Source organism: Antechinus flavipes, chromosome 1 (assembly GCF_016432865.1).
Source record: "Antechinus flavipes isolate AdamAnt ecotype Samford, QLD, Australia chromosome 1, AdamAnt_v2, whole genome shotgun sequence".
Taxonomy (NCBI): domain Eukaryota; kingdom Metazoa; phylum Chordata; class Mammalia; order Dasyuromorphia; family Dasyuridae; genus Antechinus; species Antechinus flavipes.
Window position 1 is genome coordinate 271,758,800 of NC_067398.1, and position 23,583 is coordinate 271,782,382.

The 23,583-nt window shown below is 34.5% G+C and overlaps 1 protein-coding gene across 1 annotated transcript; it reads right to left on the reverse strand.

Annotated features, from left to right (window-relative positions):
• Positions 1-1,017: 1,017 nt before the first annotated feature.
• Positions 1,018-23,135, reverse strand: LOC127545983 (zinc finger protein ZFP2-like). The gene is made up of 6 exons (XM_051973458.1): positions 21,459-23,135; positions 15,502-16,001; positions 14,367-14,452; positions 6,293-6,419; positions 5,631-5,726; positions 1,018-4,204 (listed from the first exon to the last, which is right to left on the reverse strand). The coding sequence occupies exons 2-6, from the start codon at positions 15,899-15,901 to the stop codon at positions 2,592-2,594; spliced, it is 2,322 nt and encodes a 773-aa protein (XP_051829418.1). The 5' UTR covers positions 15,902-16,001; positions 21,459-23,135; the 3' UTR covers positions 1,018-2,591.
• Positions 23,136-23,583: the final 448 nt, after the last annotated feature.

The window sequence follows — 23,583 nt, forward strand, 5'->3', positions numbered from 1 at the left end:
GTCGTGCTGAAAAAATTACCCATGCATATATCTTATAGCTATTAAAAAAAATAAAATAAATCCACATAAATCATCAGCATTTTTATACATCACTAACAAAATCCAACAGCAAAAGATATAAAGGGAAATTCTACTTAAAATAACTGCCAATAGTATATAATACTTGGGAATCTATCTGACAAGGCAAAGTCAGGAACTATATAAGCAAAAGTACAAAACACTTTCCACACAAAGTCAGATCTAAACATCTGAAAAACTATCAAGTACTCATGGATAGGTCAAGCGAATGTTTTGAAAAATAAAAGGCTTTAATAAAAAAAAACAAAAGATTTGAGACCGAATGTAAATCAATATATGCTATGTTCACCTCTTTTTTTGTTTTATCTCTCCCATGGTTTTTTCCTTTTGCTCTTATTTTTCTCTCCTGATTCATGAAGCAATGGGTTTAAAAAAAACAAACAAAAAAACTTAACTACAATACAAAAAAAAAAAAAAAAAAAGACAACTGACAGATAGCCCATTAGTTTTACTATTATCCTTGAAATGTCAAGAGAGCTTAAGAAAGACCTTCAAAATGCTGAATTGTGGTAAATCAGTTGGAATGTGTATACAAAAATCCTATGGGTAGGTCTGGACCAATTATAATTAACATCATTCAAGTGAAATACCCTTATCACTGAGATAACAGGTCCTCTGGAGTAAGGAGTAAATCTAAAAAAATTAGATAAGAGTCTATAAAGGTTTATAATCTGTCACCAGAGCACAATGATATCAGGGAACTAAATATGTTAGTACTCTCTTACAAAAGCCAAGAAAGTTATGCTTTACCTTCCTGTTCAATTCATCCTTCAAAGAGTAGATAAAGCAACAAGGACATATTTGTATTTGTCACACAAATTTGTATTCTTGACACAATTTTGCCAAAAAGAAAAAAAGTAGTTAAAGAAATAGAAATGACGATAACCTTGCGTGACTATTCCATCCAGATGTAATGGAAATGAGAGCAAAACATGAGTCTGATGTTTACCTTTTATTTTAGAAGAAAGGATTTGTGAAATTCAGAGAAGAGTACATGGCATTTAATGTACTATTACATTGAAGGGAAAATTAATGCTCTTGAGAATGAGAGTCTGATAAGATTAAAGACATTGAAATGTAAGAACAAGGAACACCTTAATGCAGCCTTTAATAAAGACTCATATAGGAGATTAAAGTCTCAAGTATTGGAGGTTGAATATAAAACTGTAGCATTATCTTTTAAGAACTATGTCAGGAATGATAATACAACGAATGAGCTAAAGCTGGCATCTGGACGCCAGCTGAGGTTAGAGTTGAGGAAAACAAAAGTATTATTTTAGCTATGTTGGTAAAAGAAGAAAGGACAAGAGTGTACCTCTATTTTAAGGACTGATTATAATATACAAGGCTGAAGTACATGAGTTCTTACTTTATATCTCTTCCCTCTTTCAAGAGGAATGATCTTCGGATTGGGAAGGATAGGGAAAGAAAACTGGTTAGGTCAAAGTAAACATCTTGTAACACTCAACAAGTTCAAATTACCAGATACAGATGAATGACATGTTAGAATATGAAAAGAACTGATAGATTGGACTGAGCCATATCAATGATATTTGAAAAAGTTTGAAAAATATGAGAGGAATCTTAGGATAGAGGAAGGGCAAACATTCTACTTTTTAGAAAAGTTAAAAAGACAACCAAAAGAACAATATAAAAAAAATTTTAAAAAGGAATCTGAACCTTGAATAGGTGAAAGAGAACAATAAGAGGTCTTTCTTTTCACAGTAGAGAAGTAGAAAAGTAGGGGTTAATAGGGCAGAATGTCGTATGTATTGTCAGAGGCAGTCACTGTACTGAATGTTTGTACTTAATTGTTTTTCTCGAAGGAATGTCCAATCTGAAGAATTTTTTCCCCTAGAAATGACAGTAATATAAAGTAAAAGGACATAAATAGATCATATTTTTATTTTATTATTATTATTTTAAATTAATTAATTAATTTTTTGTTTTTAAATAATTTTTTATTGACAGAACCCATCCCTTGCACTCACTTCTGTTCCGATTTTTCCCCTCCTTCCCTCCACCCCCTCCCCCAGATAGCAAGCAGTCCTATACATGTTAAATAGGTTACAGTATATCCTAGATACAATATATGTGTGTAGAACCAAATAGTTCTCTTATTGCACAGGGAGAATTGGATTCAGAAGGTATAAATAACCCGGCAAGAAAAACAAAAATGCAAGCAGTTTATATTCATTTCCCAGTGTTCTTTCTTTGGGTGTAGCTGCTTCTGTCCATCCTTGTAGATCATATTTTTAAAAGATAAAAGGCCAAACCAGTGAGTCTGACTTCTATCTTTTGCAGAAAGTGTTTTAGAACACTTTACTACAGCATGATTTGTGAACAGTTTCAAAAACAAGTATTATTTAAAGTAAAAATATCTTTATCACAACAGGTCATGACAGACTAAAATGGTCTTTTCTTTTTTCTTTTTTAACTGAACAACTGTAGATCAGGGTGATGCTTTAGACAAGCTACTTAGATTTTGGCAAAATACATTAATTTGAATGAACTCAACAAACATTAGTCACATGTGTACCCTGTACAAAGCTTTTATCTCCAGCATGAACTCTTTGATGTTGAATAAGGTTTGGTTTCTGGGTAAAGCTTTTGCCACAGTCATTACATTTATAAGGTTTCTCTCCAGAATGAATTCTCTGATGTCGAGTAAGATTAGCTTGCTTGGTAAAAGCTTTACAACATTCATTACACTTATAGGGTTTTTCTCCAGAATGAATTTTCTGATGTTGAGTAAGGATCACTTGCTTGGTAAAGGCTTTTCCACATTCATTACATTTATAGGGTTTCTCTCCAGAATGAACTCTTTGATGAATATTAAGCTGTAAAATATAACTATAGGCTTTCTCACATTCATTGCATTTAAATGGTTTCTCTTCAATATGAGTATGCTGATGCTGAGTAAGATTTGACCGCTTAGAAAAGGCTTTTCCACATTCATTACATTTAAAGGGTTTCTCACCAGAATGAATTTTTTGATGTTGAGTAAGAATTGTCCTTTGGGTGAAAGCTTTCCCACATTCATTGCATTTATAAGGTTTTTCTCCAGAATGAATTATTTGATGAAGATTAAGCTGTGCAACCTGGATGAAAGCTTTCTCACATTCATTACACTTGAATGGTTTTTCTCCAATGTGAATAAGTTGATGTTGAGTAAGGTGTGCTCTTTGTGAGAAGGCTTTCTCACAATCATTACATTTATAGGGTTTCTCTCCTGAATGAATTCTCTGATGTCGAGTAAGATTTGCCCATTTGGTAAAGGCTTTACCACATTCATTACATTTATAGGTTTTCTCTCCAGAATGAATTCTTTGATGAAGATTAAGTTGTGAAACAGAACTGTAGGCTTTCCCACATTCATTACACTTAAAGGGTTTTTCTTCAATATGTGTATGCTGATGTTGAACAAGGTGTGTCCTCTGGAAAAAGGCTTTCCCACATTGATTACATTTAAATGGTTTCTCTCCAATATGAGTAAGCTGATGCTGTGTAAGGTGTGTCCTTTGTGTGAAAGCTTTCCCACATTCATCACATTTATAAGGCTTCTCTCCAGAATGAATTCTTTGATGTCGAGTAAGATTCGCCCACTTGGTGAAAGCTCTCCCACATTCATTACATTTATAGGATTTCTCTGCAGAATGATGGGTAGAGCAAAGTTTCAACTGTGAAATAGGTTTAAAGGATTTCTCAAATTCATTATATGTAAAAGATTTCTGTGCTGTGTAGATTCTTGGGCATTTAATTAGTTGTGAATTATCTTTGAAATATTTTCCATGAATATTATATTTATAAACACCATTTACTATGGGAATTTTCTGTTGAGTAATTAGGATTGATCTCAGGTCAAAGTGTCTCTCAAATTCATTACTTTCAGAGGTTTGTTCCTTACTTAGAGTTTTCTCATGTGTGATCATCACTTGTTTCAAATGATTCTCTTGTTGGCTCTGTTCCTTCACTAATGGGCCTTGAAATTTAAAGGTTTCTCCTAATTTGGAGTCCCAGGAACTATGTCTTGTAGGTCTTTCCATTATTGTCCTCTGAGATAGTTTTTCTACAGAAGTTTCCCACTTTAAAAATGGCTCCTTTGCTTCAGGCTCAGTATCAAAATCTGAAATAAATGAAAAAAATGTATCCTGTATTAGAAGAAAACTTTTGTGCAAATGAGAAATGAAAAATGTCTATTTTGAAATAACTCAAATTTCTATAGATATATGATGATTGATATAGCACTTTGCTTACAACTATGAGGGCAGTAGTATCCATTACAATTATCAGTATTTTTTAGATGAGTAAATTGAGGCTCAAAAAGGTTAAATGATTTGTCTATAGTCATATGGCCAATAAACAAGTGAGCTAGCACTTAATACAACTCTCCCAAGCCTAAGACCTCTCTCTCACTAATGTAAGTATAGGTTTTGTATTATATTCTTCAGAAGAAAGAGCTTTGGAAAACCAAAAATGCTGATTTATCCTCATTGGCAGTATTCAATACAAGCTTGGAATTTATGATGAAGTTCTGAAGAAGAAAAAATAAGCAAGGAGATAGGCTTAACAAAAGAAAATATGACAAAATATCAAGAAGGATACACAGGTAGAGGCAGGATAGAATCTAAAATTTAAATCTCTTTATTTTACATCTGGCCCTTTTCTACTATATCTTATTATAGCAGTAATATATCATCAGCATATGAGCTCTTGATGCCCTTCATCCTCACATATAAAGTAAATTGAAACTACTAGGCCAAAAAGTATAGAGGAACCTCAAAAGATAGTGCATTTCTCTTCACAAGAGATCTTTAAGCATATGCTGAATATAAACATGTTGTTTATATCATAGCAAGTTTTCTTATTCAATAAAAATAACATTTATATAGAATAATTTACTTGCTAAGTACTGTGCTAAGCACTTTACAATTGTCAACTTGTTTGTTTGTTAACAACAATCCTGAGAAATTAGGTATTATTATTATTATTGCCATTTTATAGATGAAGAAACAAGAAGTAAACCGATATTATCTTGCCCAGCATCACACTGCTAGAAAGTATATGAGGCTGGATTTGAATTATCACTTTGCCTTCTAGATACCCTTCATATTCAAGAATGGGCTGGACCAGAGAGTTTCTGGGTTCCTTTCTACTCTGATATTCTGTGATTCTGCTCAACACCATCAAATAAGGAAGAGAAATTGAATATGAATATGAGGGATGAAATATGAGAATATGAATCCAACATCTAGTAAAAGAAATCAAAAATGACTTATAAAATCAGTTTCTACCAAGTAATGAGAGTTAAAGCTAGATTCAAGGAAATTAATTAAGGAATGGGAATTAAGCAAATGGAGACAATGGACACAAAATATATTAAGACAATAAACTACATAGGCATCAAGCCAGTCAAAATCAACCCTTTCTGTTGTCCTGAAACATTTAAAAAAGAGCTTCGTGAGTCAAAATTTCAAAGATGTTTTCTACCTGATTAACTTCTTTAGTGATTATTTGTAGTAAATAACAATGTTAGTTTTTCATTAACTCACATGGACAGATGGCTCTCGAGGCTTCATTCTCCAGTGTCCATGGCATTTCCCCACATTCTAACTGGGAGATCACATCTGGTTTGGGAATCGAAAGCCCTGCCAAGGAGAGAAAAGTGAAATGGATATTTATGCTGTGGGAAAAGTCATTTCAAAATACAATTCAAAGTTTATCATAATCAGGAAAGAAAGAATATGCTAAGACCAAGAATAGTTCAAATGTCTTCTGAAAAGTATTTGACACTGTTTCTATATGTATAGAGGACAGATTATGGAATTGATTTAGATTCAGAAAGGAACCTAGATTATCTGCCCTTTTTGCCAGGGGGCCACAAGAACCTCACCCCCAGAGGTATTTGTTTTGGGCCCTTCTTTGGCAAAAAATCCTAGACACAGGGAAGCAAAAGATGGAAAAACGGCAGTAGTGGGACAGCAAAAGGTAATGATACTGCCTCATTTTTGGTTTTACAAGGCAAAGACTTTTCACTCTGTGGAAAAGAGAGGTGAAAAAAAAAATCTAAAAAGTCCAGAACGTATTAAGAATCCCCAATTTTGAAACTTAAGACAAAATTCAGATAAACACTTCTTATATTTCATATTCTTTAGAAAATCAGAACATAAAACAACCATAAATAAGAACTCTGACTCATATGGAGAAGATTTACCAAGAAAAATCAGATTCCTATAGTTCTCCAGAAGCACTTCCTTGTAGAGGTCTTGTTGAACAGGAGCCAGTTGAGTCCACTCTTCCCAAGTGAAGTCCGGATCCACATCTTTGAATGTCACTGATTCCTGAAACATCAAATACATTTGTGCTTTCCCACAATTAGCTCTTTATTTTTAGGGGACACTGGCAGTATTGGAAAAATGGAGTATACAGTGATGTTCTAATTATTAAGGACACAAAATAGCCCCAAATCATTTTGTTAATTTAAGAACTATATAAATGCTAGGTATTATTATATCACCACATGTATCCCTATTGTCAGACTTGGTGGTAGAATTAAAAGAATGAAATAAGATCTCCACTTTTGAATAATTTTTCATCTACAATACTTGATCTTACTTAGATCACTTGGCCCAAATCATACAAAGAAGTTCTTCTCCATTCTAATATTCCCTTCTACTGAGCTTATGAAATTCCCAGTCTAAAGAGATTAAAATGCCTTCAGCACTGAACCTTATCCTCAGCACTTCAAGAGAAAGCCTGGCTTTCCCTAACTCTACTATTTTAACCAATGCTTTTCTCCTGGAAGAAATCCAATTTCTCCCACTATCCCAGAGATAATGAGGAAGTCATTCCACCCTCAGTACCAAGTCTAAGCCTCTGATCTATTACCCTCTTTCCACTTGCTTTCCATCTCACATTATTCTTTCCAATTTGCTAATATCAAGTTATCACCACTAAATAGCAAATTTGAGTTTATTATTTAACTGTGGAGCTCGCTACCTTTCTACTCTACCCCTTCCCTTGTAAGACATATCACATTCCTATTTTTAGTGTTACTCAATGAAATGAAGTTTATTTTACTTCAAATTCTGATTCACCTGTATTTTCCTGATTTCACTTCTTAAGAACAGTGCAGACAGCAAAACATCTATATATCTTTTCTCAATCTGTGTAATTCTTGTCCAAATCCTTCCCTAAATCCTCCTAAAGCATCTATTCAATATATCAGAGGCTTTCTATTAGTTTTCCTGACATTTCATGGAAATGAATGAAAATACTGATGTATATATTTCACTCTTTTCATATCTCTTTTTTTTTTTTTTTTTGCTAACAGGTGTTCTAGTTACTGCTGATGCTGAAGCTAATTACCTTCACTTTTTATCTTTCTATCTTTCCCTTTTTTTTTTTTTTTTTTGAGTAACTATAAATTTGATATTGCTGAATTTGGTATGTCAATAAAACCAATTACACAAACTACTAGAGAAAATTAGAGAGATTGAAAAAGATAACTTTAACAACTATAATTATGAGAAGTAATTTGCATGTACAAATGTCAGAAAAAATCATTAGATTGAAAAAGCCTATTTTAATAATTTAAAATTAAAAAGATGAACTAAACTATGATAGCTACAATTAATTCTTTAATGTCTGTTTTTTGACTGCTTTGAATCATCCCATAACATATGCAATAATATTTCCTACTTAATATTTTTGTAACTGCAAGTATCATTCCTTTCATTATGAAACAAAATGACATTGCAAGCTACAAAATACATAGATAATACCCATATTTATATATGCTGTATTGATAGTTGAGGCATTCTTTCTACTTCTATGCAACCTTTCTTTCTTAGTATATTTACTGCATGCATAATAAGTTTAGAGGTTAGAGACTGGCTCAGGAGATAAACATTTAGGCTGAAAATTTATGAAATAGTTGAACTATATGGACATTAATTTGGAAATATCCAAGAAAAGTTTAATCCTGCAACTCTATTACTGAATACATATTTCAAGAAAGTCAAGGACAGAATACCAAAATATTCATAGCATAAGTGAAATAACAAGAGTCAAAAGAATATTATACACAATAGTTGCAACAATGTAAGTGAAGAATCCCCAAACAAAGCTTAACTAGGTAAATGGAAATCCAATGATTCTGGTGTTTTTCTTCTTTATAATATACGATGGTTCTCTCTGGGAGCAGGTTTCTTGGGGAGGTTTTCTGGAGGCAGCCTTAGTTTCAGTTACAAGTAATAATCACTCCAAACGCAGCCAGGTGATGAAAGTTCAAACGTTTATTTTCTCCTTCCAAAGTAGCTTGGTTAGTTTTCTTAGAGGCCTATCTTTCTGCTTGGTTCCAAGAGCTCTCTCTGAATGTCTCCAAATCCAAAGGTTTGTCCTTCAGCCTCCAACCAGCACAAAGGTGGAAAATGGAATGGATCTGACTCCTCTAGCTCAACTCCGAATGTCACCAACCAGCACTAAGGTGAAAGTTGGAATGAATCTGTCTTATCTCTGAGAGGGCTTGTGGGCTTCTGTATCTCCCAGAGTGCTCCTACCGTGTTTCCCCGATAATAAGACACTATCTTATTAATTTTTTTTTGGATAGAAAAAATACCAGAGGGCTTATTTTCAGGGGAGGGCTTATTTTAATGAACACTGACAGCAATTTTAATAAACAGGTAAATGTGAACAAAAAAAAGTACCTTTATTCAATAATGATCATGTCATCATCTTCAACAACATCGTCATAAGTGTCCATACCCTGAATTCCATCCTGGCTGTTTTGCGCCTCTATTTCCTTCAGAAGACGTGGACCCAATCTGTCATGTCCAGCAATATAGTTCTCTTTAAATGAACATGTATTGTCCAGGTAACCTGTCATAGTGCCTTGGTGACACAGCTGTCAGTAATTTTATCCCATGACTTCTTCACCCAAGTCACGACTTCTTGCAGACAGGGCTTCACAAAGTTTCCACGCTGATTTCTTTCCATTCTATTTTCAATGTAGTCATTGACTTCCATGCGCAAATGGTCCTTGAATGGCTTGTTTATTGCAATATCAAGAGTCTGGAGATAGGCAGTCATTCCTGCAGGAATCATTACTTGATCTATTCTTCTCTCTGCAAGGAAGTTCTTCATTTCTTTAGTGTGGTGAGTGATGGCTGAATCTCAGATTATCAGACCTCTTTGGTTACCTTGCATAACAAGTGGCAGCATTAAATCAACCCACTTTCTTATAACAGCTTGTGTACACCAGGCTTTTTCGGTTTCAAGAACTTAAATGCCTGATACACGTTCAATCTTCTCTTTCTTGCCCTTACTGATGATTAGAGGTGTGGCTTTCTTTCCATCCAAACGAATTGCCAAAACACAGGTGACCCGTGCAGACAGAATAATAAAATTATGACCATCAGTCCTTCTTTTCACTCCATCATGCCCCTCAATAATGTTTTAACCCCATCATGCTCCCTGAGTGTTCCTTCTATCCTCCATGATGCCCCCTGAGTTCTTCTTTTATCCTCCATCATGCCCCCTCACTCCCGCTTAGAGGGTACCGTAATATAGCGTAGCGCAGGGGATCACCTTCACTACAGTAGCAATCTCAATAGGGCTTATTTTCGGGGGAGGGCTTATTTTAGAGGAATCTTACATAGTAAGGGGAGAACTTATTTTCGGGATAGGTCTTATTATCGGGGAAACACGATAGCTCTCAATCTCCCAGAGTGCTCCTCTCCAACTCTTGGCAATGTTCCGAACTTGAAGCTCTAAAAGTTTCTATATATATGATCTCCCAAAGGTTGACTCCTCCTTCTGGAGGCAGGGATTAAGGGAGGTGTGAATTCACAAAGTTACAATGTTAACTTTGTGAATCTCCCATACTTGTGAACTCCAATGAGAACTTAAATACTTCTTGATTATATGAGCTCTCTAAAGGTGTGAACACAAGCTTTGTTTCTATCAGTTTCACTTAGTACCTTGTTTCTTCTGGCCCATAAGATCTCCTTGTAAGATCAGATCAATCATACTGAACCATGCTAAATTAGATAATTATTGTCTCTATCAACTCTAATGAATTTACACTTTGTAAGGATTCCAACAAATGATGGTACTGAACAACAACACATCTGATAGGGGAAGGTATATATTTTCTATATCATAAGAACCAGTTATTTTACCAAGTGTTTTGTTTTGACAATAAAGGGAAGAATTCCTTCCCTCTTAGAAAGAGTGGTGATGTAATGGTAAAAGGTATCCAAGAATACATTAAAAAAGCATATTCTGAAATTCCATTGAAACTGATGAGGGAAGACCCGAAAATCTCAAGCTCCTTGAAGAAGAGATTCTCCTTGAACCCTGCCTCTTTGAGACCTGCCCCAGGGAACTAAGATAAAGTGGTTTATCTAGATGGGGCTAGTTGAGTCTGCTGGAGAATTCCAACCTTATTGAATTATAAAGATCAAACCTAAAAAGACTAATTCAATTCTATTCAATTCCAGCTCAAGCCCACCCAGCCCCCATCAAGAGCAAACCCCAGCTTGTAGCCAAGGCTTCTACTATAAAAAGAGCCAACTTGGGACTCAGTCCTTGCAGAGGACCTAATATGCCATGCCATGCATAGCAGCAATGTCTGCCCACTGAAATATTCTCTGTCAGTGTTACCCTCTCTTTATCTTTCTTCCTTATTTCCTTAACAAGACTATACCTCTCTTTTCTCTACTAGATTTTTCTATTAGAAACTTTACTTCTCTGCTGGGACCTTGCCACTAAGGAATTCAGTCTTTCTATTCAATGCTTAGCAAAGGCTGACTTTCCAATGCCAATAATAAACTTCTTTTTACTAATCTAGCCTTTTGGGTTCGTAAATTCCTTTACGAAGGACCTCTGTGCTGCCTGAAGGGAGTTCCCATAACTCCCTGCCATGTGCTGAATCCTAAGAGGATTTAGGGGAGCCAAACCTCTTCATTTGGTTCCCTGAACCCCGAACCTGCCACTAACCTCATCATTTAATTCCCTGACCACCAGGAACCCTAATCTCATCATTTGGTTCCCTGACCAGGAACCCTGAAATCTAGAACTCATCAAAACAATAGACTTACAAATGAAATTATGGAATAAATGAAAAATGTTTTTTAAGCATTTTCTAACTATCAGGCAGTATGGATGGAATATAATCATTTCTAAGTTGAAAGTGCCTCTTCTAAAAAATGTAGTCTTGTACATGTTTATTACTATACCGGAAATGTTTAAAACCTTTATTAGTGTGTTGTTATTTTTGTTAAATCACTTAGATTTGTTTTGTATTGTTGATGAATAAAGCTTAAAGAAAGACTCTAGTGGAAAGTGACAGATTAGGTTAGAAAACTTTAAGCTCTCCAAATTTTCTACACACACACACACACACACACACACACACACACACACACACGTATAAACCCACACCAAAAAAAACACAAAACATAACCTCAGAGCAGCAGAAATAAACATTGGATGAACCACTGTCCTTCTAAGACAATGTGAGAAGGCTCCAGAAAAGACCTGAACTCTAGGAGTGGAGGTTTAGCTAAATACTTCCAGGCCTACTCTGCAGAATTAACAAACAATAGGATTGGAAGGCAGTCTCTGCCTTAGGAACTTTCACCTGACAGTTGAATAGATGAGTGAAAGACCTTCTACTGTCAAGAGTAGGGCTAGGGGTATTTGTAGAACAGAATCTATGGTTTCTGCTCCAGAGAAGAGAGGACAGCTGTAGTTTTCAGCTACCAGAGGCACTATAAGTAGCTGAGGGAGCCCTAGCAATGCCTAAGGAGAGCCTAAGGATGGGTCCTGAGATAGACCTTAGAAAATAATAGTAAGAAAGACTTAAGTCTTTCCCTTAAAAGCCAATTTGAAAAACTGATGCTCCTTTGATCAGGAAAGGTAGGGCAGATTTCATATGTGAAATACTACATAGGTATCATCAGATACAGTTGCAGTATTGGTTTATTTTGCTTAATTGTTTTTCTTTGTTAAAAAAGTAGGTAGGAGAGTATTCTCTTAAGGGAAGGCAATTAGTCTGAAAACAAAAAGCATTACTTTTTTATCACTACTACTATATAACATAGTCCCAGAAATTCTTGTTTTTAGCAAAAGGACAAAAATGAGAAATTAAAAGAACAAAGGCAAAAAAAAAAAAAAAATTAACACTTTTTGCAAATTATATTATTTTTTCTTAGAAGCTACAATCAGCCAATAAATTGAAACAATGAATTAAGTAAAGTTGGGGGACTATAAAATAAATCCATATAAATCATCAGATTTTGGTATAATTATCAGCAAAACCCAATCAGAAGAGAGAGAAATTCCATTCAAAATAACTAGAGAAGGTACAAGAAATACACTTACACACACACATAAATAAAATATGTGAAAAAATTTGTATCTACCAAGATATAACCAGGAACTATATGAATCCAATTATAAAATACAATTTGTAGGGGGAAAAAGACATAAATAACTAGAGAAATGCTATCAATATCAGAAAATGACAATAATAAATTAATTTACTTATTTAATGACAATCAAATTTGAAAAGAATCAATTTATAAACGTTAGCACAAATAATAATGCCATTCGTCTGGAGGTACAAAAGATCAAGAAGTTCAAGGGAAGGAATGAGAAAAATAGTAAGGAAGGAAGATCAGTACCAGATCTCAGACAATTTGGTACCAGTTAAAACTGGTTAAAAACTTAGTTAAAACTAGAATGAACATGTATGTTGAACACAAATCAACATTTCGTACCACATACTTTAGACATAAAAGTTTACATCATAAGCAAATTTTAGAAAAGTAAATTAGAAATCATCTTTCAGATCAACAGAGGAAGAATAACTAAACAAGTGATAAGAGAGTATCACAAAATAAATGGGCAATTTTGATTATACAAAGTAAAAAGTTTAGCACAAATATAATGTGGCTACAATTAGGGAAAAAAAAGTAAGTGAGAAAAAAATCTGTGAAGTAATTTTCTCTGATAAAAGTCTTATATTCAAGATATATAAGGAATTGATTCAAATTTATAAATCAAAGAGGCAGTGGAAAACAAACTTTAGGAAGTTATTCTTAGATTTATAAATATATTATCAAAGCATATGAACAGGAAACCCAAGCTATCAATAACCAGAAAAAAAAAATATTCCATGTCACTAATGGTTTGAAAAATGTAAATTAAAACAATCCCGAGGTTTCACTTCATATCTATAAAACTGACAAATATGAGAAAAGAAAAAAATGATAAAAATTGGAGGGATTATGAGAAAACAGCCCATTGCTAGTAGAGTTATGAATTGGTTGGGTTATTATGGAAAGCAATTTGGAACTATGAGCCCAAAGTTATCACACTATAGTTTAAGTTCATCAAAGTTATTAAATCATATCAAAATATATCAACTATACCACTATTACAATTATACTTTAAAGAAATTAAATAAAAAGTAAAAAGACCTATATGTAAAAAAGAGTGTTCATTATAGCTCTTTTCATAATAGTGAAAAGCTGTAAATTGGTGGGGGCAAAGGGGTACCTACCAGTGAGGATTTAATGGCTGAACAAAGTAATAATACTATTTTGCCATAAGAAATGACAAAAAATGGAGTTTCAGAAGAAACCAGGAAGATAACTATGATTTGATATAAAATGAAATGAAATCAGAGAACAATTTACAAAATGACACTTTGATTAATATAAAACATGAGTACAGAGGAATGAAAATGAATTATGTACCAACCTACTGACAGAGGCAGCAGACATAAAATCCAGAATCAGACATGCATATTTGCTTATGGCTTATGCAATAATTTGTTTTGTAGGATAATACTTACTGAGTGTAAGAATTTTTTAAAAAATTATTCTATTTGGAGTAAGGGGGGCATGGGAAGGAGAGATTTCTTAAAGGTGTTAATAATATTTAGAAAATATACTGTTATACTTTAATAAACACTGAATATGAAGAATCAAAGAAAAATGTCTATACTTAAGGCACCTGGGTGTTATAGTTGAGAAGAGTACTGATCTACAGTCAGGAAGAACTGAGTTCAAATGTGGTCTTATATAATTTACTCAGGTAAGTCACTTAATCTCTATTTGGCTCAGTAAAATCAAAGATTATCATAGCACCTACTTTCCAGGGCTGTTGTGATTATCAAATGAGATAATATTCGTAAGTGCTTACCACAGTGTCTGGAACACAGGAGATGCTATATAATACTGGTGGTATTTTAAGAAAAAGAAAGAACTCCAATTTACCTGAAATCTGTCTACTGGGAGCACAGTAGACTTTTCCTCTTCTATGCTTCCCTTTTGGAGAAGAGCAGGATCTTGAGAACTTACAGCTGGGAAGAAAAAAGGATGCAAAATTACATGGAACCCTGCCTTTGTATCTGTGATCATAGCATGTTTCTAGGGACAGAAATTTTGTTTAGGAACTAACACATAGCTGATTTTACAGTTTTGCCTTCCATACAATTTTGCTAGTATATAATCCTGTACATTTAAAGACAACTCTCAATTATAAAGAATGTGGAATGAACAAATTTACCTGTTTCCTTACAAATAGCTTCATATTAAAAGTTAGTATCTTGTATTGATCAGCCAGAAAATGTACTCTCTATAGGACAGGATGAGAATTAGGAAGCAAGGATCAAAATCAAGCTTACCTATTCTCTAGCTGTATGATCTGGAACAAATCAACTGATCACACTATACTTTAATTTTCTCATATGTAAAATTATCTACTTTCTAATTGCATGACCTTGAACAAATCAACTGATCACACTATACTTTAATTTTCTCATATGTAAAATTACTTATTCTCTAGCTGTATGACTCTGAACAAATCAACTGATCACATTATACACTAATTTTCTCACATGTAAAACTAGAAATAATTACATCTGCCTTATTTATCTCATAAAGGCCTTATAGGATGAAAATATATTGTACAGGGAAAATGTTATTATTGAGCCCCTTGCTCAGTTACTGATTTATGCATGGGTTGCCATAGTTCCTTGGAAGGAAGCCTTGTAAGAGAATTTTATAGGAAGAAAGTATTTTGATTGCCTGTTATATGTATTCCTTTATAAGAACAGACCACAGAGAATGCTGTCTTATTAAGTGACCATATACTTTGCACAAAGTAAATTACAAAGAATGGAGTGGGAAGGATGACAATAGACACAGAAACAATATTGCTATTTAAAAGGTTCTCATTAACTATCTCCAGAGAGTATATATAATCCAGAGACTATATATTCTCATCCTGACCAATCCACAAACTTTCTTTTACCTCCGATATTTCCCTCTTTCTCTCTGAATTTTCTATTCTTCTCATATGCTGAAGAGGCCTTGTTTTTCCCTTCCCCCATCCTTTTGTAGCTCTCACCTTTCTCATCAAGTATTTGAGTCAAATCTTCCACTAAGGTGATCACCTCCTCAATGTTCTCTGGATACTGGGACTTCACCCAAATCCTAATCTCACTGGGCAAGATGGTCAGGAATTGCTCCAACACCAGTAGCTCTAGGATCTGCTTCTTTGTGTGAATCTCTGGCCTCAGCCACTGAAAGCAGAGTTCCCAGAGTTGGTTTACAGCCTCCCGGGGTCCAGCCTTTTCTGAATACGGAAAATACCTGAAGTTCTGTCGAGAAGCCTCAGAGTTGAATTTCTCTCTTGTTAGAATGGTGATCTGTTTCTTAGAAGCACCTTTTATTAACCTGTCTCGTTCATGTACGTCCAGAATATTGGGGCATAGAGGAACTGACATTATCTTATTCAGAGCCAACATCTCTCCATCTGATATTGTAACATTGCTTCAGAGTTGCCTTTCTGGAGGGAAGTTAATTTCCTTCAGATTCACAGTGGAGATCTGCATACATTCGTGAGTACTATAGAAAGAAACATATCATGGCTATTTATTAGAGGGCCCTGCACTTATTAAGCTTCTTTTATGTCTGTAGACAGAATATAATGAATAAAACAATCCTTATTTGCATGGAGTTTATATTCTAGTGGAGGAGATAAATATATTATCTAATTATATACAGAAAAATATAAAGCGAAAACAAAAATATGTTAAATACAAGGTAGTTTGGGTTCTAGAAGTTGAAGGGATCAGGAAAGGCTTTGTATAGAAGGTAGTGAGCTACATCCTGAAGAGGATTCTTTTTTCTTTCTTTTTTTTTTTTATTATAGCTTTTTATTTACAAGACATATGCATGGGCAATTTTTCAGCAATGACCCTTGCAAAACTTTCTGTTCCAACTTTTCCCCTCCTTCTCCCCACCCCCTCCCCTAGATGGCAGGTAGACAAATACATATTACATATGTTAAAGTATATGTTAAATACAATATATGTATATATGTCCATACAATTATTTTGCTGCGCAAGAAGAATCGAACTTTGAAATAATGTAAAATTAACCGGAGAAGGAAATCAAAAATGCAAGTGGACAAAAACATAGGGAGTGGGAATGCTATGTTGTGGTTCATACTCATTTCCCAGAGTTCTTTCGCTGGGTGTAGCTGGTTCTCTTCATTATTGAACAAATGGAACTGATTTGGTTCATCTCATTGTTGAAGAGAGCCACGTCCATCAGAATTGATTATCATATAATATTGTTGTTGAAGTATATAATGATCTTCTGATCCTGCTCATGTCACACAGCATCAGTTCATGCAAGTCTCTCCAGGCCTTTCTGAAATCATCCTGCTGGTCATTTCTTACAGAATAATAATATTCCATAACATTCATATACCACAATTTATTCATATTCAGCCATTCTCCAATTGATGGGCATCCATTCAATGACCAGTTTCTAGCCATTACAAAAAGGGCCGCCACAAAATAAGAGTTGAGAAAGAGATTGAAGCAATTAGAGTAGGTAATGAGGAAACCAAATTATCACTCTTTGCAGAGGATATGATAGTATACTTAGAGAACCCCAGAGATTCTACTAAAAAGCTATTAGAAATAATTTACAACTTTAGCAAAATTGCAGGATACAAAATAAATCCACATAAATCCTCAGCATTTTTATACATCACCAACAAAATCCAACAGCAAGAGATACAAAGAGAAATTTCATTCAAAATAATTGTCGATAGTATAAAAATATTTAGGAATCTATCAACCAAAGGAAAGTCAGGAATTATATGACCAGATTACAAAACACTTTCCACACAAATAAAGTCATATTTAAATAATTGGAAAAATATTAAGTGCTCTTGGATAGGCCGAGCAAATATAATAAAGATGACAATACTCCCTAAACTATTCTATTTATTTAGTGCCATACCAATCAGACTCCCAAGAAACTATTTTAATGACCTAGAAAAAATAACAACAAAATTCATATGGAACAACAAAAAGTCGAGAATTTCAAGGGAACTAATGAAAAAAAAAAATCAAATGAAGGTGGCCTAGCTGTACCTGATCTAAACTATTATAAAGCAGCAGTCACCAAAACGATTTAGTATTGGCTAAGAAATAGATTAGTTGATCAGGGAAATAGGTTAGGTTCACAAGACAAAATAGTCAATAACTATTGCAATCTAGTATTTGACAAACCCAAAGATCCCAACTTTTGGGATAAGAATTCATTATTTGACAAAAACTGCTGGGAAAACTGGAAATTAGTATGGCAGAAATTAGGCACGGGCCCACACTTAACACAATATACCAAGGTAAGATCAGAATGGGTCCATGATTTAGACATAAAGAACGAGATCATAAATAAATTAGAGGAACATAGGATAGTTTACCTCTCAGACTTGTGGAGGAAGGAATTTATGACCAAAGATGAATTAGAGATCATTACTGATCACAAAATAGAAAATTTTGATTACACCAAGACTCTTGGGTTCAAAATCCCAAGCTATCTTCATATGTACAAGAGAAGACTGGCTCATTAGTGTCTCCTATTTTTCCCTCAGAGCACCCATCAGAACTGCTTCACCAGGTTACCCTAGCTGTCCTGTTTGGAGCTAATGGTTGGCAGCTGATAGGCAGAGCTGGTAGCTGCCTTTCCAGGTCATGATCACAAGAGCTGGAAGAACAGGGCTACTGGTCTGGGAAGTGCTTTCTTTTCTAGCACTCCTGTGCCACCCACTAGTGGCAGCTGGACATAAGCTGTTCAGCTATTGCTTGTGGTGATGAGGAAAGTGGGTCCTGCTCTACAATTATTTCTCTCCTCAATGATAGTTATGGGGGATGATTTGGAAGCAGGTCTGGTGGCATGGAAGGCACTGCTATTCCCAAGGTTTTTATATTCAGGAACCTGAAATATCTCCATAGGGTTCTGTTTGAGGGGAGAGGACAGTCAAAGTAGTGGTGCTTTGACTTGGCTGGCACATGTTGTCTTCTGTTTCTCATCTTACATCTTTTCTCAGTTCCCAAATTTTGCCATTTTTTTCTCTCAAAACTGATTATTTCCTTCCTCCCACACTGATAGCCCCTTAGCTCGACACCTTATCACTTCTCACATAGATTACTATAATAATTGTTACTTCTGATGAGAGATATTTCATATGCGAAGAACAGAGAGAAAGGCAATTTGATGGATTACTGAGTGAAGGAGGAAAGTGATGTTTAGTGTTACTGGAAATATTGCTTGGGAACAAGTTATGAAGTTCTCCAAGAGTACACAAAGGAGTTTACATTTTATACTAGATGCAACTGTCACTGGAATTTATGAAGTAGGAGAGTAACATAGTCAGATTCATACTTAAAATAAATCAAAGAAAAAGGGAAAAAATCCTATATGTATAAAAATATTTAGAGTAGCTCTTTATATGGTACAAAAAAATTGAAAACTGAAGACATGTCCATTAACTGAGGAATGGCTGGAAAATTGTGGTATATGACTGTGATGTAATACTATTGTGATGAACAGGATGGTTTCAGGAAAATTTGGGAACATGTATATGAACTGAGCAAAATAAAATGAGTAGACCCAGGAAATCTTTGAACATAAAAAATATTGTACGATGATCAATTTTGAATGACCTAGCTATCTGCACAATGATTTAGACAATTCTGAAAGAATTATATTGAAAAACATTACCTATCTCAAGAGAAAAATCTAATGTAGTCTGAATATAAACCTCTGAAACTTTCCTTTTCCTTTTTTCATCTGTGTTCTCTTTTGCCACATGGCTAGTATAGAAATATGATTCACATGATTGCACATGTATAACCTATATCAAAGTGTCTTCTCAGAGAGCAGAGAAGAATCAGGGAAAGAAGGAATCTGGAACTCAAAAATCATTTTTTAAAAGTTAATTATTTTTATGTAATTGAGAAAAATAAAATAAAAACATTCTTTAAAAATTAAAAAATTTTAAAAGGTAAGGTGCTTTGATAGCAATATTTAAAATGATATGGAATAGGGAGAGACTTGAAGAAGGGTCAGTTAGAATAAGGATTCTTAGTCTTTTTTTTGTGTCACAGATATTTTTGGAAGTTTGATAAAGTCTATAAAGCTCATATTCAGATTAAGATTTTTAAGTGAATTAACACAAATAAAATCACAAAAAAAGTAATTATATTGAAATTGTTATAAAAAAAATTTTTTTTTTAATTTCATGGATGCCAAGTTAAAACTCCCTGGATTAGGAGGATGCTGTGATAATCTAAGAAGCTGTCAGTGTGAAAGGAAGAAGCAATCAGCTGTAACAGATATGGCAGAAGAAATGGCAAGATCCTGAAACTGAGTGGATATATATAGAATGAGTTAAATTGACAGAAAGAGACTAGTTTTGAACCTGAAAGAATTTATGAATAAGGGTGCTTTCAAAAGAAATAGGGAAGTTTAGAAGAGGTGGGGGTTTTCTCCCAAGCTCATAAAGATCCAGTGACTTCCTCTAACCTTATTGATAAAATGCAAACTCCTTAGCTTGGCATTTAAAGCCCTTCACAATTTGGCCTCAATCTACTCCTTCATAATCATTATATATTACTCTTTTTCACCCACTTTATATTCCAAGACCAGCCAGACTATTTGATGTTTTTCACAGGTGACACTCCATTTCTCTCTACTTGTCTTTGCACAGGTTGTCCCTCATGCTTGGAATATATTCCCTCACCTCTTAAGTATCCCTACCACCTGTGAAAACTTAGTTCAAATGCTGCTTCTTCCTTAGGACCTCCCAGGCTAGTGTCTCTCCTTTGAAATTGCCTTGTATTTACTTCGTATATCTATATATTGTGTACTTATTGATACTTACTTCCTCTAAAACAATGTAAACTCCCTAAGATTAAGAGGTTTTTCATTTTCGAGTTTGTCCTTGGTTAACTGCCTGACAGAAATTTTACATTCCACATTACATTTTACATATTTCCACAACAACCTTTGTGGGGTAAACAAAAGAAATCTTATGATATGCATTACACAGAAGTGAAAGAAAGTAAAATGCACATAGATTATCTGACTAAAAGTTATACAGTAACAAATTAGAATTAGGACCGTGACATAAATCATGTCCCGTGTTTTTTAATCCCAGAGATGTCAAATTCAGTCAAATGCTGGAGTCAGATTAAAATGTAATCAGGGAATGTTTGAAACAGACATATAAGTATAATACAAAACAGATAACGCTAATTTCTGCTTTCTTGTTTTTAATCTGAGTTTGACACTATACTTTATACTATACTATGCTGCATCTATTTAAAAATACACACATACGGACGAACACTAGTTCTGCACTCTAGCACTTTACCCTTAGCTCATGGCTGAAAAATTACATATATTTTAACGGGGCCAGAAGAGCAGAAAAAAATGGTTTTTTCTTTGAAAAATAGCTTTGTGCACAATAGGAACTCCAAAAATATCGTATGAATAAATGGGTTTGGCAATAGACATACCACACAACAGATACACACACACAGAGACAAAAAACAAAGATCCTTCAATCAGCCTGCATACATGTATCAGACAATCAACTGAACTAATATAAAATGGTTCTACTCCCAAATGAGGGTATGGGAAAGTCCCCCGTCATTTTCCTTTCTTTTCGTCCAACTAGGGTATAAAGTGTTACAGTTTGTTATCAGGAAGACCCTAGTTCAAATCGTCACTTAACCCGTTGTATCAGTTTTCTCATTTATTAAATAAAGATAACGACGCCTACCACACAGGGACTGGGGTGTATGTATGTGGAAATGGGATATGTTAAAAGGCTCTACAAACTTGAAAGCGCCATATAAATGCTTATCATTGTCATTTTCTATCTTTCCTTTCATCTACCCCCATCTCCAAACATAATCAAGAAACTTCTCTCACTGCAGCAATTGCTGAGTCCACAGACCGCAAAGGTCCGGGGAGAGACGCCCGGGGCCCCAATACCTGCTGTTTGGGATCCCTCGGATTGTAGAGGAAACAAATCCTGAGCCACTTCTAAGAGAATTGTCACTGTTATGGCGACTTTGATGCGCGCGCAACCACATTATTGAGCGTCCGTGATTTCGGCCGCGTTGAGTATCAAAACTTCGTTTCCCAAAGTTCCCCAGGACACGCAGTTTTTCAGAACTACGATTCCCAGAGTGCTTTTCGGACTCTCTTTTGAAGTACCGCGGAGCTCCAGAATGAGTCTGGGAATTCTTAGATTTAATCCCGCTTCAGCTTTCCCACCTATCCCTAGTAATACTATTTTATGCCGCTAAATCTCGATTTCTTCATGACGAACTTGAATTAGATGAACTCTGAAGTTTCTTCCTGCTCTTATATGGTAATGAAAGTATTATAAGGGGAAAAATGATAAGGCTCAAGAAGTCTTGCCGATGGGTGGTACAGCTATTAAATGTGAAACGAAAAATCCATTTCTCCCCTCTCCCCCACTCATTCACTCATCTCACTATATCTTTGTTTTTACATTAATTTAAAAATGTATTTTAAAATTTATTAAATATTTCCCAATTACATGCCAATTTTTGATAATCATTAATTTTTTTTTTTTTGAGTTCCAAATTCTCTCTCCCTTTCTTTGATAGGACAAGCAATTTGATAGCGATTACATCTGCAAAATCAAGCAAAACATTGCTATATTAACCATTTTACATTCTTTTTTTTTTTTTAATTGAGATACCAGTTTTCCTTCTCTCTCCTGCTCCTTCCTCATTCTTTGGGAAGGCAAGCAATATATCAATTATATATGTGAAATTATCCATTTCTTCTTATCACCATTTACTACTACAATGTACTGCTCTCTGTGTTTTCAAAAGTACTAAAATAAAATAAAACACTAAAGTGATTTATATAGAGAGCTTTGATTATTTCTGACAAGGAAAATTAAAACAAAAACAAAAACCCAGAATCCTAAGAGTTTGTTTGCTTTAGGAATACTGAACAAATTGTAGGTGACTCCTGAGGGAATATGATTACAGGGTTAAAAATGACAGGATGAATATTTTAAAATATGTAGACATACGAAAAAATCCAAATCAAACAAAACTGAATCAGGAAAAACCTAAATGATTATGACAAATGACTAAGTCAAATTCATCCTTTTCCCTTTTCTTAATTTTTCTATGACTGTGGAGGGTATCACTATCCTCCAAGTCTCTCAGATTCACAGTCTATGGGTCATCCTAGATATCTTTGCTCAAACTATTACAAAATATTGCCAATTCTTCTTTCACCACATCTCTTCTATTCACCCCCTTCTCTCCTTTGACACAATTAACATTGGTATAAATCTTAATCACTTTGCCCCCATATCATGTCAATAAGTTTCTGGTGGGTTTTCCAGCCTCTTTTGTTTGTTTGTTATTGATTTCATTCTGTATGTATTGCTGACAATTTTTGTAGCTTCCCAAGTCATCTTTCATTTGTCTCAGAGTTAAGTTTGGAAATCCAGCTTTCCTGTAAATCACTAATTGTGAGTTAAGAAGTTCAGTTTTTCTACTAATTGTTGTTCTAATCTTGTTTCAAGGAAATGTGTTATCCTTAAGAGATGCAGGAAGACATCAGTCTGTTATCTAAGGAAATTTGGTCCCCTATTGATAAACTGTCCTTGCAGGTAAACTCAAACAATGAACATTCTTAGTAATCTGATGGAAATTGTTGCTAGCTCCTCGTTTCAAGTATCCAGCCAATCAGATTGTTATGATGCAACAAATTCCATTAACCTATCACAATATTTTTCCTTGTCTGTGTGGGACACAAAGATCCTAATTCAAATTGACTACTTACAGGCCTGGTACATACAGATTTATTTAGATTCTCTGGAGAAGCGGGGCAGTCCCTTCACCAGAAAGTCTGGAGCAGGGAAAGGCAATTTTACAGAAGTAATGAGCCATTAAATAATTAGTCATATTTTTCTCTAAGCAGTTGCTTAAAGGTCAAGGGATTATCTCTTAAATATTTTCTGATGGAAGAGCAAATCTTTGCTCTTCTACCAGAGCCTAATGATTAAATAGAGTCTTGGTGCTGAATCTTGAATTACTCAAGGTAATTATTCTGAGAAGTCCTC

Coding starts and splice junctions, on each gene's coding strand:
- LOC127545983 (XM_051973458.1), bottom strand. CDS start 15,901: ATGTTGGCTCTGAATAAGATAATGTCAGTTCCTCTATGCCCCAATATT. Junction 14,453..15,501: donor TCAAATACTTGATGAGAAAG/GTGAGAGCTACA, acceptor TTTTCTTCCCAG/CTGTAAGTTCTCAAGATCCT. Junction 5,727..6,292: donor TAGGAATCTGATTTTTCTTG/GTAAATCTTCTC, acceptor TCTCCTTGGCAG/GGCTTTCGATTCCCAAACCA.